This window comes from Neovison vison, chromosome 7 (genome assembly GCF_020171115.1).
Source record: "Neovison vison isolate M4711 chromosome 7, ASM_NN_V1, whole genome shotgun sequence".
Taxonomy (NCBI): Eukaryota; Metazoa; Chordata; class Mammalia; order Carnivora; family Mustelidae; genus Neogale; species Neogale vison.
The window spans coordinates 100,891,173-100,906,619 of record NC_058097.1 but is presented as its reverse complement, the minus strand read 5'-3'; the positions used below and the strand labels follow the sequence as shown (position 1 = coordinate 100,906,619).

The 15,447-nt window shown below is 51.2% G+C and overlaps 1 protein-coding gene across 1 annotated transcript; it reads right to left on the bottom strand.

Annotated features, from left to right (window-relative positions):
- Nucleotides 1-5,191: 5,191 nt before the first annotated feature.
- MMP7 (matrix metallopeptidase 7) lies at nt 5,192-15,067 on the bottom strand. Its single transcript, XM_044260610.1, has 6 exons — nt 14,843-15,067; nt 11,621-11,847; nt 11,392-11,540; nt 9,781-9,909; nt 7,952-8,113; nt 5,192-6,432 (listed from the first exon to the last, which is right to left on the bottom strand). The coding sequence occupies exons 1-6, from the start codon at nt 14,948-14,950 to the stop codon at nt 6,404-6,406; spliced, it is 804 nt and encodes a 267-aa protein (XP_044116545.1). The 5' UTR covers nt 14,951-15,067; the 3' UTR covers nt 5,192-6,403.
- Between the last annotated feature and the right edge of the window lie 380 nt (nt 15,068-15,447).

Genomic DNA, 15,447 nt, shown 5'->3' with positions numbered 1-15,447 from the left:
AAATGTACAAGGGGCCCAAGGAACAGAACAGAACCCAGAACGAGGCCCGTGAGAGTTTGTAGGAAAAATTGGTTCGTTATATGGAAAAAAATAAATTCAATCCATACCTCAGGCAAAATATAAAAATAAGCTCAAAATATAAAAATAAGCAAGAACCTAAATATGGAACGGTCATGTTGTGAGAAATAGGGACTGTCTTCAGGACTTGGCGGTAGGGGAGAATTATGATGGCTAGGCCACTGCTGAACTATTTTGCCTTCTCGGGGGACACGTCAGCAGAGAAAGTGGTTGGGTCGTTAGAGCAAGTCAGCCTGGAGCTGACACCGTGTGGTCAACTCAGGTGAGTAGGGTCTGCTTCAAAGAACAGAGCCCGGGCCACACGCTCGTGGCCGAATCATTGACTGCGTCGTGAACAGAAAGGTAGGCCAGACTGTACAGCGAATGAGTGTTCTCTGTGTGGGCAATAAAGATGGGAAACCCTAAAGGGACAGTATTTGGAGCCTAAAAGCAATCCAAGGCCCTGCTTGATAATTCTACAACCAGCAAGGCTTTCAGGCACAAGAATGAGACGAGCGAGCGAGACCTAAGTCGCTATCAAGTCATCTTGTTTGGTCTTATTCTGTACATACATAATCGTATCTTACTGGAGAAGCAATCACAAAGACCAGAGACGCAACCACGTCTTCAGCCCCCAGGGTCATCGCGTGCAGCCGTGAGAATTTCCTGTCTGATGCAGTGGAGGGGCTCCTCCTGCAAGGTCAGCTGGGGTGCGGACTGAGAGGGCTTCCTGTTCTCCGTCCTGCTGTCCCGTGGAGAAACGGAGCTGGACTTCCCTCACGTCGAATCCCGGCTTCAGCAGAGGGAAGTTGGCCACAGTGCTGCTTCTGCTTCTTGGAAACTGTACGTCTGGGCCTTCAGCCACTCCGTAAGGAGACCGTCTGGATGGAGAAAGACGTACCAGACTCTACACATCTGTGCCAAGGAGCGGACTTGGGAATGGGCAAGTGGGGGGTAATCCAGCCCAGCCACGGCCTGACCCAAGAGGGCTGAGATCCTGAACAAGGCCGGGAGAAGAACCGTCTGGTCGACCCACAGAATTATGGGTGGTAAATCATGGTTGTCATTTCAGGACGGTAGAGTCTGGGTTTGTCTTCTGCGTAGCTGGAGACAGAGTGCTTGGAATGTGGAGCAGCCCAGCGAACCCAGCACAAGGGGCCACCATTCAGGAAAAAGCCCACTTTTATAGTGAATATCTTCCTCGGCATTAATACCTAGGAAGCTGAACAGAAACCATTTAGCTTTTTGAAATTTAAAGTAGCCTGTGTTCTGCCGCTCATTCTCTATTTGTAGCATCATCTTCTGTAAGATGTCTAAAATGAACATTTTAATTGAACAAGTTAACTCGGATTAGTATTCGTTCATTCATCCGTTCGCCCGTTTGACAGCAGGTGTTAGCGACCTCCTCGGGGCCGCTGCTCGCGCTCATCACTATGCCTCTGGCTCCCAGCGGTACAGACAGGGACTCTGCCTTTTTTGCCCAGAGCCCACCGTTCCCACCCGTGTCACTGGGGGTGGGGGCGGGGAGGAGGAGACGCTTACTGCAGTATTTGACCCAGCACGGTTTCTGTACCAGAATGATTCCGTAGGTTGAGAGCTGTCTACGCAGTCGGAGGTGCATTCTGCCCGGTGCGAGATCTAGCTACACGTAAACTGAGGAAGTGGAGTAGGGGTTAAGTTCCAGCGGAACTCCAGCCCATCATGCGTGGTCCCCAACTTTTCGATGGAGTTGCTTCTTTTCTCGGGGCTCGGTGATTCGCTCGCGTGGGCGGCAGGGAGAGGAAACCTATCTAAGGGGTTCGAATGATGCCGAGGGAGTTGTCCAGGCGTCTCCAAGTGCAGGCGTAGCCCATACTACAAGCTCGACGGTCACCGTCATCAGAGTCCGTGAGGGCAAGTCCACGACTGCTGCGTAACCGACAACGGTCCCGGTCTTGGTTCTCTGGTCTCTAATTCCTAGGAAAGTGTGTCAGGGATCAAAGCCTGTGCTGCTTCCTGAGCTTCGACCCATCGTCCATGGGTAGTGGTGACACCGTGTTTCTCCTCACCAGGTGAAGTTGCCCAGTAGGTCACGGCTGTCCCTTAGCTGGAGGTCAGGCCGAAGGGCAGGTCACTGTCGTCTCCACGCCTGCTAGCCGGAGTCGCTCTGTCTCACACGCAGAAAGATCAGTGACGACGTGGGCAGGGCTGGTGCCGCCTGACGCTTCCATACTTGCAGAAACCATAAACTCCGTCCCCAGAGAAACAGTGGTCGCCAGGGGAGTGCTCCGTGGCGTCCTCTCTCTCTCTGGCACTGAAGCAGTGACAGTGATTCTCTCTGCCGGCTGGGCATTGGCGTCCGGGCTGTGGTGGCAAAGAGGGGACCAACAAGGACTTATTTTTGTTGGTCCCTAAGGCATTTTATTTAATTTATTTTTAAAGATTTTATTTATTTATTTGACAGAGATCACAAGTAGGCAGAGAGGCAGGCAGAGAGAGGGGGAAGCAGACTCCCCGCTGAGCAGAGAGCCTGATGTGGGGCTCCATCCCAGGATCCTGAGATCATGACCTGAGCCGAAAGCAGAGGCTTTAACCCACTGAGCCATCCCGGCGCCCCTGGCATTTAATTTTTATGTTTTTGACTGAAACTCCGCTAGCCGACCTGTAGGACGTGGCTGCTTTCCGACGGAGTGTGCAGCCCCACAGCAGCCGCGTGCAACGCCCAGTGCTCGTCACTTCACGCGGCTCCTTCCGCCCGTCACCCGGTGACCCCAGCCCTCACCCCCTCCCTTCGGTGACCCTCAGTTTGGTTCCCGGAGTCCAGAGTCTCTCACAGGTTGTCTCCCTCCCTGATTTCTCCCCCTTCACTCTTCCCTCCTTCCCCTGCGGTCTCTGCTCTATTCCTTCTGTTCCACCTGTGAGTGGCACCGTAGGATGCTTGTTCTCTGCCTGCCTGACTTCACTCCGCACGATCCCGTCCAGTCCCATCCACGTTGCTGCAAAAGCTGGGTGTTCGTCCTTTCTGATGGCCGAGGAATAGTCCCTTGTACGAAAGGACAACTTCTTTACCTGCTCCTTCCGTGCAGCAAGTGTACCTTCCATCAGAGCAAATCCAACCCCGGTTCAAGGTAGACGGTTTCCTAGGAGAAAGGGCGACCCCGTGTGGCAGTTTTAAAATTTCTATTCCTTTTTTTTTTTTTTTTTGAACTGATGCTGCAGCTTTATCTATTTTTAAGGATTTCATTTATTTATTTGAGAGAGATAGAAACAGTGACAGACATAGCAAGAGAGCACAAGCAGGGGGAGCCGCAGAGGGAGGGGGGAAGCAGGCTGCCCGCTGAGCAGGGGACCCGGGATGGGACCCTGGGACCTGGACCAGAGCCAAAGGCAGACACTTAACCCACTGAGCCGCGCCTCCCAGACGCCGGGCCCCCTCCAGCGGGATGACTCTGGCTTTTTAAGTACGTTTTGAAGTCAGGAAGTGTGACTTTTCCAGCTTTGTTCTTTTTCAGGATTGTTTTTGCTCTTCAGGGTCCTTTGAGATTCCCTATGAATTTTAGCCCAAGTTTTTGTCTTTTGCATTAAATCGGCAGATCACTTTGGGTAGTCTCGAGACTTTAACAACATTAAGTTCTCCAGTCCACAAACATGGGATTTTCCCTCTAATTTATCTTTGATCTTGCACCTCCATCTTTAATTCCCGAGTATTTTATCCTTTTTGATAAAACTGTTCCTGGCGCTGTTGTCTTGATTTCCTTTGTACATTGTTCATTGTTCGTGTACAGAAAAGCAACCAATTTTTGGTTGTAGACTCTGTATCCTGCTACTTTGCCGAATTTATTAGTTCTAACAGGTGTGTGTGTGTGGGGGGTGTAATCATTAGGCTTTTCTGTGTATAAGATCTTATACTTGTGAACAGAGATCATTTTACTTCTTTTTCATTTTGAAGATTTTATTTATTTATTTCACAGGCAGAGATCACAAGTAGGCAGAGAGGCAGGCAGAGAGGGAGAAACAGGTTCCCACTGAGCAGAGAGCCCAATGCAGGGCTCAATCCCAGGACCCTGAGATCATGACCTGAGCCAAAGGCAGAGGCTTTAACCCACTGAGCTACCAGGCGCCCCTTCCTTTTCATTTTGGATGTCTTTTATTTTTCTTATCTAATTGCTTTGCCTGGGACTTCCAGTACGATGTTGTGTAGAAGTGGCAAAAACAGGCATCCTTGTCTTGTTCCTGATCCCAGAGGAAAAGATTTAAGTCTTTTGCCACTGACTATGATGTTGATTGTCAATTTTTCATAATTTTTTTATGTTGTGAGAATTTCCTACAATTCCTAGTGTGCTGAGTATTTTTATCATACAAGGATTTGGAAAATGTCCAATGCTTTCCTGCATGAGTTGAGATGATGATGATATTTTCCCTTCTTTTTGCTAATGCGGTACATCGCATTGATCGATTTTCATCATGCTGCAACATCCTTGCGTCCCGGGAATAAATCCTATTTGTATGGTGCATAACCCTTTTACTATGTTGCTGAATTTGGTTTGCTAGTACTTTGTTGAGAATTTCTGCATGAATTTCATAAGGAATATGGGTCTACTTTTCTTTTCTTGTCGTGTCTTCGTCTAGCTTTGATAAAGGTAATGCTAGCTTTGTAAAATAAGGGAGTGTTCCTTCCTGGTCAGTGTTTTGGGAAAACGTTGAGAAGAATCGATGTCAGTCCTCCGTTAAATGTTTGGTAGAATTCACTGGTGAAGGCTTTAGCCCTGGCTTTCCTTTGTCAGGAGAGTCTCAGTTACTGATTTAGTCACCCTCCTCGTTACGAGTCTCAGTTACTGGTTTAGTCACCTTCCTCGTTATGGGTCTGTTTAGATTTTGTTTCTTAGGATTTAATCTTGGTGGGTTTGCTGTTTCTAGGAATTTGACCACTGAGTCTCTGTTATTCAATCGGTTGACATTTAATTGCCCACAGAGCTCTCTTATTTGTAGTTTTTTTCCCCTATCGAATCAGGAGTAACGTCCCCACTTTCAGATCCGAGTTGAGTGATTTGCGCCTTCCCTCTTTTTTCCTTAGTCCATCTAGCTAAATGTTTGTCAATTTCACAGACTTTTAAAAAATTCCAGATTGTAATTTAATGTTTAATCTATAAGGTTATTTTTCTAAAATCAAAACTTTATTTTTTAGGGAAGTTTTAAGTTCACAGTGAAACTGAAACAGTGAAACCGAAAGGGGAAGGTACGGATGTTTTCCACAGACACCCCCCCCCTTCACGCGCAGAACCTCCTCCCTTCTTATCGGCGTTCCCACCGCAGCGTGCCTGATGCCGTCCCACAGCACGTTAGGTTCCATCCACTTTTCTTTGACCCTTTTTCCTTTCTCCCTGAGCTTTGGTAATTTCCACTGCCACTAATCAAGCTCGCTGATTCCTTCTACCCAACGTGCTTCTCCACAGAAACGCATTAGCGAGTCTCTCGGGGCAGAAAGAGCTGTGTGGACGTCAGGAAAATGGGTTTCTGGGAGAAGTGAGAAGGAATGGGGTGTAGACGTGGGGACAGGAGTGCGGGGCTGGGGCGGGCGGGCGGCCAGTGACAAATCTGTGATGCTGGGGTGGGGGGGGCGTGTAGAGGGATGCGGGTCACGCCGTTTCCTTGAGCAACGTGCCATGCCGCGGCCGAGCAGGTCTTCAGCAGGGCCTTGTGGGACAAGCTGGGAGACAGTTAAAGACAAGAGGGTAGGACTGACGTCTGGATTGGCCCTGGGCCAAGGACAGGGCACCCAGTGTGGCCGGGTCAGGGAGATGCAGGGACATCAGGTCTGGACTCAGCCACAAGTGTGGGAATGTAAAATCTTGGGAATTCACATGCCTGTTGTGGGAAGAACCGGGCTTCCCAGAAGACTCGGAGGAAAGCCTGGGCCAGGAGGAAAAGGGGAACTTGGGCACCTTTGGGCTGTGCCGATGGAGAGAGCTCGCTCCTTGCCCGCCCGGGGACAGGACGGGTGCAGTTGAAGACCCGGAACGACCTGGAGGTCTTCCTTTGTTTGTCTGGACTTGGACTTCATTGCACAGCGTCCTCTCTGACACAGACCCAGTCCTTCCCGATAGAAATCCTTCTGCGTAGTGTAAAAACTTTATTTATCTGGGTATTTAACACGTATTACCGCTGACCAAGTGCAGGCTCTTGAGGAGAGTCACAGAGGAAGGAGGTTCTCGTGCTTTTCCCCAGGAGAGCGAGGCGGGTGGAAACTAGCCGGGACACGGGGAGGGACGAGCGAGAGGCCGAACGGAGCTCGGGGACCGTGTGCGTTCGCTCCGGCTGGGGAGCAGCCACGGGACCACGGAATGAACATCCACTCTTCCCCACGTTCCTAATTCTTCCTCAAATTGCTCTTCTCTCCTGTTGAGAGAGAAAACACAATGTCCGACATGGGCGACAACACACAAAAACCATCCCGAGATGCTGAAAACAGAGGACGCGTCGCAGGCAGTATGGTCTGCCGTCCCCAGAGCCCGCTTGCTGCGCTGGACCAGCGGCTCTGAAGCCCACCCTGGCGGTGGCGGCGGGGAGGACGGCGCTGGGCGGAGCGCGGCCTGGCCGGGCGTCTTGAATACCAGCCGCGTGCCCCTGGGTAAGGTGGGCCTCCAGCTCTCGCCACCGGAGCTCACCCAGAGGCGCGACGAGGGGACCAGCGACTCCCGGGGCTGTCCCGTACGTGAGCGGGACGCGTGAAAGGCCGGGTGCATGCCGTGCGAGACGCACTGTAGCTATTATTTGTAGGATTCTGGAAAGAATCCAGAGGTGAATCATACTCTTTGGAATGTGTATTTTCCGCTCATACCATTCCTGGGGTGCATGTCCTCACTAGATTTAAAAGCTTTTAATTACGTCTTGCTTCCCTTTGTCCTGAACTTACCCCTTTCCCACGTTGACTGGGGCGCCCTGTGGGCTGATGCCTAAGAATTTGATGCCTTGGTCTATCTGCTTCCTGTGAAATCTAGTCAGTCCCTTTTTGGGTCCCTTTCTCACTTTCTTAGGGTTCTGGGACAGTGACACAGGCCACGGGGGATCCCACGAGGGCTGCGGATTTATGGGAGGAGTGGCACTGTTTTCTGTTCCGTTGGTGATAACTTTGTGGACAATTGTCAGTGTTTCATCAACTTCTGGGCAACAGCGGCAGTTTGAGTCACAACCTGAATTCACGGGCACGTGGTATTCTCCAGGAAGGGTTCACTATTCTGTGAGGGCTCAGTCTGCGGTCCGGAAAGAGGATTCAATCTAGGGAGCTTGCGGCTAACTGGACTGGCAGGTACAATTACCACCCTCTGCGCCCGAAATATAGCAGATGCTGTTTCTTGATCTTGTTTCCTTGCTTCCTTTTCTGGTAATTGTCTTGAGGGACTATTTAATGTTCTGGGAACACAGTTTAGGAAATACCATTGATGGTAAGTTCTACGTTGGACTGATCTCCTAAATCCATCTATTCTAGGAATGATCGTCTCCTGAGGACACAGCCCTGCCGTTCAGAAGCACCTTGACGGCCCTCGTGATCATTCAGACCCTTGGGCAGCTAGGGAGGAAGGCGCTCTGTCCCTCAGCCCATCACGCCAGGGGGATATTCCCTAAGGCATCTGTACTGAGCCTGAAAGAACAGCGAGTGGCAGATCGGGGACAAAAAATACTTCCGTCGCATCCTTTACCTGATTTCACCCAATGATACTGTATTATTGAAGACGTAAATCAACAATGTATAACACAGCCTGGGGCTGTTTTCAGGAGCTGAGGTCTCAAGTTTCTCCTCTCAATGGGCTTTTAGATGTTAAGTTCGGACAGGCTTTTCCAAGCGGGTACCCATTTCCCAGCCCTTCCTGCTGAGGCACGCCCGCCCGGAGGAGGGATGTGAAATCGTAAATATTACCGTATAACTTCTGGATTCCTTTGATGTCATCTGGTGAAAGTCTGAAATTCTTGGACTCTCCGACTCTGTAGGTTGGATACATCACGGCACTGGGATCAGACGAGTGACCGAGGCCCAAAGAATGGCCAAGTTCGTGGGTTGCGGTGACCAGGAAGTTAATTCCTGCAACCGGAGAGTGACATGCAGGAACCGTTAAAGCAGCCCCGTGAACAACATCACACGTGACACGTGAGGGAAAACGAGACAACCGCAGGAATGTACACCTCTTCAGAGCCTTTGCGGTTCACCCCCTTGAGTCTAGGCCCACGAGTGAGGGCTGAGAAGGAGCCTCAAAGCGTACTGCTTTGATCTCCTCGTCCCGTCTGCTTTTACAAAAATGGGCTGTTTTCTAAGGTCATCCCCCAGATAGCCTCTTCTGGAGTGGAAAGCAGAGGCTTCAGAGGCATGAGGGGCCCAGGCTCAAGGCCCAGCTCTGCGGCTTACTAGCTGGACACTTGGGACACACGACCTGACCTCCCGAGTCTTGGTTCCTCATGTGGGAAGATAATGGCTCCCACTGTGTAGGTCTGTCATATTCCTGAGAGTTTCCCAGTATTTAGAAAATAATGGCTATTCACGGACAGTGACTTGGAGCATGATGAGAGAGACAGTCGGCCTGGAGGAAGCCGGGACAGCAAGGCAGGGTCTCCTGGCAAGGCCAGGTTTGGTTTCTGATTGATTGATTGAATCATCTTCCCTCAGCTTCACGGACCGGCTGTGCTAGGAAGGCAGAAGGCAAGAGCCTGGGCGTTAGCAGGGCGGCCAGAGCTCGGACAGTGGGCAGACACCAGGGACGCTCCGTGAGCCCGCCCGGAGAGGGAAGAAAGTAGAATGAGCGGGACAGACAGGATGTGGGAGCGAGCCTGGGTCACCACCTCACAAGGCTCGGAGCTGACAGCAGGCGCTGCAGTGGGGGTGACTTCCCACGACCAGACACGCCCACGGATCTCCTGCTCAGGGGCAGGAAGCAGCCACGTTATCTTATCTAATTAACTGACTGTTAGAACCTCCTCCACTTAGTGGTATTGAGACCAGAGCTTTCTTCTGTTAGTTTTCGGGGGATTCTGTAATCTCCCACTCTGTAGGGTGACAAAGATGGTGGCCGGCTTCCTGCTGAATAACAGAGAACGGCCTGAGACTCTCAGATATCACAGTCTCCGCTCCTCCTCCCCCTCCAATAAAAAACCTTCCTTTTGGGAACTGGAAAGACCTTCGACGGATCGACGACCACACGGTCCCAACACTGTAAAGCCCTGTGAGCACATTACGTCATTCACTTCCCACCCCTGTCCCAGGAGGAGGGGACGACGGCCCCACTTCATAGACGGAAACTGGCTCAGAGAAGTCCTCACTTGACCAAAGACACAGGGCGAGTGGCTGGCATTGCCACGGCTGGTTGACCCCCGCGTGGTCTGAGCCCACAACCACCCTCCATCCTCTGTCTACACAGCACGAGGGGCTCGTGGAATGCAATAATGCGATTAGATGCACACGGTCATTGGCAGTTAACCATGGGTCAGTAATTACCGTTAATGAAAGCAATTAGCGGATTCACACTGGTCTAGGGGTCCGGATCTCTAACAACACCGTGCAGGGAGGTGAGGGGCACTGAGGAGGCACGTGTTGTGCTGAGCACTGGGTATTACACGCCACTAGCACATCCTTGAACACTGCGTCAGAAATGAGTTATGTACTATACAGGGCCTAACTGAACATAATAAAAAGAAATAAAATAAAATCCAAAAACAACACCACCACCACCGTGCAGCAGAAGAGGGAGGGCACTGTACCTAGTCTGCTGCCGTCTGTCCAGCGCTCGTCCTCGTCAAAGTGTGCGTCCCCTCCCAGACCCGGCCCAGGTGCAAAGGCGTGGGCCAGGGTGTTTCCCGGTCCATCAAACGGGTAGTAGTCCCCGTGAGCTGAAAGAGAACAGGGGGTCGCCCTTCGTGAGCCAGTCCACCTCTGGCCATTTACCTTGTGCTTCACGGAACCAGAGGCTGCGACGGTGGGCCTGGGGCGGGGTCGGGGTCCGTGCACGCTGCTGGTCACAGGCAGGTTTTCGTTCACAAAACCTCGGCTCCGCCCCGCCCACCCCGCAGACCCAAGGCTTCCTGCCTCCGGGAGCGCAAAAGCGGACAGTGTCTGGGAGGACCAGGCGCAGAGGGCGCCGGTGAGTCCCACTAGTGCTTTCGTCGTGATGCAGACACTTGTCTGAATGGGGCCCGGCGGGATCCGTCTGAATCCAACGAATTCCAGCCATTTCCTGACAGACGCGGGCTGCCGGGATCAGGGCTTTCTGGGATACGTCCTGGGGCCTTGTCAGTATTGTGGGCGAAGTTCAAAGGTCGGCTAAGTTCTCAGCTGCTGGGCAGTCCAACAATAGAACAGACCCCAAAGAACACTTTTCTTTAAACGTGCAGCATAAAAAGCTAGCAGTTAGCAGCGGCGGCGTGTGTGGGTTTTAGCTCCTTAAATCCCATGATCGGAAAGTTCTCAGTTTCTCCTTTCTTACCCCCTTGAGGGTGTTGGCAACGGGCCATCGGGGAGAACCCTGAGGACTTTCGGAAGTTGTAACCCGTGTCTTGGTTTAATGAGGGTGTTAGTTAGTCATATTTTAACTGTTCTGTAAATGCATGTATGTACATATGTATACGTCTACCAGGATTCACGCTACAGACAGGGTCAGCAAAGCTTCTCTGTAAAGGACCAGATAATAAGTAATTTAGGATTTAGCAGCTCGGCAGTATCTGTCACGATCTCTCAACTCTCCCACAGTAGCCCCAAAGCAGTCGTTGATAACGGGTTGATGAAGGACCATCCCTGTGTTCTGGTAAATATTTATCCACAGAATGCGAATGTGCCCACCAAAAAAAAGGATAGAAGTTCATGCACAACAATGCAGAATGGAATGAGAAAAGATGGAGAGAGATTAATAAGGAACATAGCAGTCTCACTGGAGACATGCCTTAAGCATGAATCAGGAATTCAGAAGGAGGGGCACCTGGGTGGCTCAGTGGGTTACAGCCTCTGCCTTCGGCTCAGGTCATGATCTTAGGGTCTTGGGATCGAGCCCCGCATCAAGCTCTCTGCTCAGTGGAGAGCCTGCCTCCTCCTCCTCTCTCTCTGCCTGCCTCTCTGCCTACTTGTGATCTCTGTCTGTCAAAGAAATTCATGCACAGAAATAGATGGCGGGCCAGCTTTGGCTCATGAGCCATCATTCGGCATCTCTGCTACCAACAGTGGCTCCATGTTAATAAACCACAAGAAGTGAAGGGACATACGCATGTCACTATACATCCCCTACATCCTGTGTGGAGCACAGAGGAAGGTCCTGAGCAGAGGAACGTGCTCCCGGGAACACGCAGGGCCACCCGCGGCAAGCTTCCTTCGACCTTCCTTACCTCCTCTTGCAAAGCCGATCATGATGTCCGCTGTGCCCGCTAACACTCTCCGGAAGGACAGCGGGATCTCCCTGCTCCACAAGGCCAAAGCCTTTGCCACGAGTTGATTGACGGTGACCCGCGGCAGGTCTCGCGTGTATGATATGACCCTGACAGTGAACGAGAGGACAGCGTTTGGCCTCAGGAGGAGGGCCGGGCCGTCTGCCGCGGCGAGCCCCGGGGTACACACCTGTAGGTGACGACTCGGGAATTCCACTTCGGCTGGGTTGGGAAGAGGGAGTAGTCCGCGACGTCGGGAACCCCACACCGGGGCTTCTGCATTATTTCCACCAGGCGGGGGGTCAGGACCCCCGTCACGGGCAGGCGGAAGAAAGTCTGCATCCGCTTGAGTCTGGCTTCGAAGCTGTCAGCCTCCCTCGTTTCTGAGTTGAACGGATAAAACCTCCTGAGATAGTCCTGTTGGGGAGAGGGGGATTGTCTGTCACCTTTATTGTCTTCCTTTTAGATCACAGAAGACTGTGCATCTTTCCTCGGATCCCTGTGGACTTGAGCCGGGGTGTGAAGGTGGTTGCGTAGCCACGAGGGAAACAGTGTGCACCAGTGGGAGAAAATTCAGTATGGATAAGAACGCATTAGCATTCCATCTCGTGAGCCGAACGGTCCCTCCATTTCCCTTTTATCCCATTAAATGTATTTTTCGGTGGGATGCCTGGGTGGCTCAGTTGGTTAGGCGGCTGCATCATGATCCCAGCGTCCTGGGATCGAGTCCCACATCGGGCTCCTTGCTTGGCGGGGAGCCTGCTTCTCCCTCTGCCTCTGCCTGCCACTCTGTCTGCCTGTGCTTGCTCTCGCTTCTCTATGACAAATAAATAAAATAAAATCTTTAAAAAAAAAGAACGCATTAGCATTCCATCTCGTGAGCCAAACGGTCCCTCCGTTTTCCTTTTATCCCATTAAATGTATTTTTTAGAAGATTTTTCTTATTTTAAAGAGTTTATTTGAGAAAGTGAGAGCACACAAGCAGGAGGAGAGGCAGAGGGAGAGGGAGAAGCAGACTCCCCGCTGATCAGAGAGCCCAACGCAGGACTCAATCCCAGAACCCAGAGATCATGACCTGAGCGGCAGGTAGACGCTTAACCCACTGAGGACCTGTCCCCCGGTAAATGTTTTGCAGAGAAACACACAGTACACTTCATAAAGCATAGACTTGCTTGTAACAGCCAAGTGGGAAGGGCACCGGGTGAACCCCCAAGGACGCAGCCTGCCCAGAGGCCCCCGGCACCCAGTCACCTCCGAGATCCACCAGAGGTCTTGCCTCGCTGAGGTGAACGGGTCTGAAGATTCTAGTCTCAGAAAAGGACACATGAAATTATTTCGTTTACTGTGCATATTCTCCAGGCGAAGACAGCAGAGCTCACGGGGCTGAGTGATGTGCCCAGGGCCACATATTAGCTTAGTCACAGAGCTGGCCTGAGTCCCCTCACTGCTGGTCCCCCGGGCTACAGGACACAGCAGTTCTCCCTGGGGCACCCCACGTGCCCTTGGATCCTTGGCACTTTCTCAAAGGAGAAAGTCGCAAGGTCACCCTGAGAGGAACTGTATTTGAACTCGTTCTGTTTCCAAAGCCCGTTTCATGCGAACGCTGCAGAGGGCCATAGAATGCAGGAGGGTTTTGTTGAGCACACGCGTGCCATGCGCTAGGCGGTGAGGTTACTTGTCCCTGAAACTCTCGGAAATGTGACCTTTGTCCTATTGGTCTCTCTCTTCAGGGTCCCAGGGATTGTGTTTTCTTCAACACAACCAACACTGTTCATCCGTACAATTAGGGATCAATCTGGTATTGGAAAATAGTCATTTTATCTCTTCCTGAGCTCCAGGCTTTACAAAGATGCTCTTTTGGAAGAAATCTTTCTGCATTCTTGCTGTAAACTCCCCTGCCTCTGTTAAACCCAGCTAACGTCTCCCTGGCTTATTGGCAGCGTGTGCAGGAAGTAACAGGACTCAGCATGCTTGAAATGTGCCCCTTTCGGAGAACCCGTTAGATCGGACTTTATGACATTGCTGTTTTGTCGGTTAAAAAAAAAAATCAAGTATCAGTAATCCCATATGGTTCAATCTAACAGATTACTGCGACTTTTTCAAAGTCTGAGTTAATTGAAATAAAAGCAGACTTTTCTTATGCTTAAAGCTGAAGTTTTTGAGCAACAGTTAGGAGTCAACAGCCCATTATTTTACCAAATATTCATTACTTATACTTATTAGGTTGCTTATTAAGAAGTCTACTGGAAAGACCATGGCTTTTGAGCCAGAAAAACTTGTCCTTGGCTGCGATCACTATCATCATCAAGTATGTGACTCAACATAACTTTGGCATCTTTCTCCCGGGACAGGGCTGAAGTTTCCACGACACAAGATATGCTGAAGCACTTCAAGTCTATGATTTTCACATACATAGAAGTCGGCACTGTCCCCTCCTTATTCAGGAGAAGAGCCCTCTGAGCTGTGACTCGCATAGTATCACTGTCCCCACTGGGCCAAGTCAGAGCTTCACACCTGCCCGTGGTCCCCACCGGCTGGGCACGGGCCCCCAGGAACCTCCCCGTGTTTTCTGATTTCAAACAGAAATCAGAAACAGGTGGGGACTCCTCCATTACCAGGAGTCCCCACCTCAACGGCAACACGCAGCTCTCTGTGAAAACAATCTCGAGTCATGATAAATAACAACATTAACAACCTCAATTTGTTGAGCAGGAGCCCTGCTTTGGCTTCCGAGTAAGTCCCCACAGCACCCCATGTCATCTCCTACTTCCGGTCGGAACCCGGACGCTCAGAGGGGAGGGGGGTCACCCCCACATTTGTCTACATAGCGAAGGCAGGAGGAGCTGCAGCGCAAACCTGGTCTGGGCAGGCTCTGAAGTTGCTCTGGTTTTTTTGTTTTGATTTTTTAAAGATTTTATTTGTTTATTTGTCGGAGCGCGAGCGAGCGAGAGAGTGCAGTCCGGGGGAAACAGCAGGGGGAGAGGGAGAAGCAGGCTCACTGCTAGTGAGGAGCCTGGTGCCAGACTCAATCCCAGGACCCCAGGATCATGCCCTGAGGGCAGACACTTAACAACGGAGCCACCAAGGCAAACCCCCCCCCTTTATTTAAGAGAGAGAGAGAGGGAGGATGTGCGCAATTGTGCACAGAAGGAGAGAGAGAATGTCAAGCAGACTCCCCATGGAGCACGGAGCCCGACGCCGGGCTTGATCTCATGACCCTGAGATCATGACCGGAGCTGAAACCGAGAGTCAGCCACTTAACCGACGGAGCCCCCCAGTCACACTGCTCAGAACAGCTACTGGATTAAACATGCACATGGTCAGAAAAACTACCCACATTGAAAATCACACTTCCTCATGCTGATGGTGAGACAGGGAGCCCCCACCCCAGGGGAGCGGGCCAGGGACGTACCTGAGCCTGTCGCCACTGTGGCTCACTCATGCCCCCTGCCTCCCGGGGGAGCGGCGAGGCCAGCCCGCTGGGCAGCAGACACAGGGCGCACAGCACGGTCAGCCGCATGGCTGCTGTCCCCGATGTCTCCTCTGGACGGACGGCCGATCGGCTGAGTCCCGCTGGACGCTGGGGACATTTATATAGCTTCTCAGCCCTGTGTGTGGAAACAGGTGACTCACTGGACTGTTTTCTTTCTTTTTAATGTCTACAGAACCTTGGAAGTGAGTGTTATTTTTCATTAACGGCAACAAGGAAGTTTCATGCCCTTATTGGCAGGAAGCACACAAGGTATTTGCCTCTCAAGGTATTTTTTTTTCCACCCTGTTTGCTGTATAAATTTAACTCATTTTATTTGCCGGAATCAAACTGCTACTCAGACAGGCCTTTGCAATTTAAAATTTGGGGAAAGCATCATTTGGGACTTTTTGTACCATGTGTCTTAAAGGAATTTTTAAAAAATTTGAAATGCATGAAAAAGCACCCAAGACACACAAATAATCAATAATTACAAAGCATTCTGTAATAGTCTCCAAAGTCAGGATTTGAGTCCAAATCTTTTATTG

Bases quoted from the DNA above. Each gene is read 5' to 3' on its own strand.
- MMP7 (XM_044260610.1), bottom strand. From the start codon at position 14,950: ATGCGGCTGACCGTGCTGTGCGCCCTGTGTCTGCTGCCCAGCGGGCTG. The intron at 11,848-14,842 runs GTACGTCCCTGG...TCTCCCCAACAG, and splicing joins CACAGTGGCGACAGGCTCAG to GACTATCTCAGGAGGTTTTA. The intron at 9,910-11,391 runs GTAAGGAAGGTC...GTTCTCTTTCAG, and splicing joins GATCGGCTTTGCAAGAGGAG to CTCACGGGGACTACTACCCG.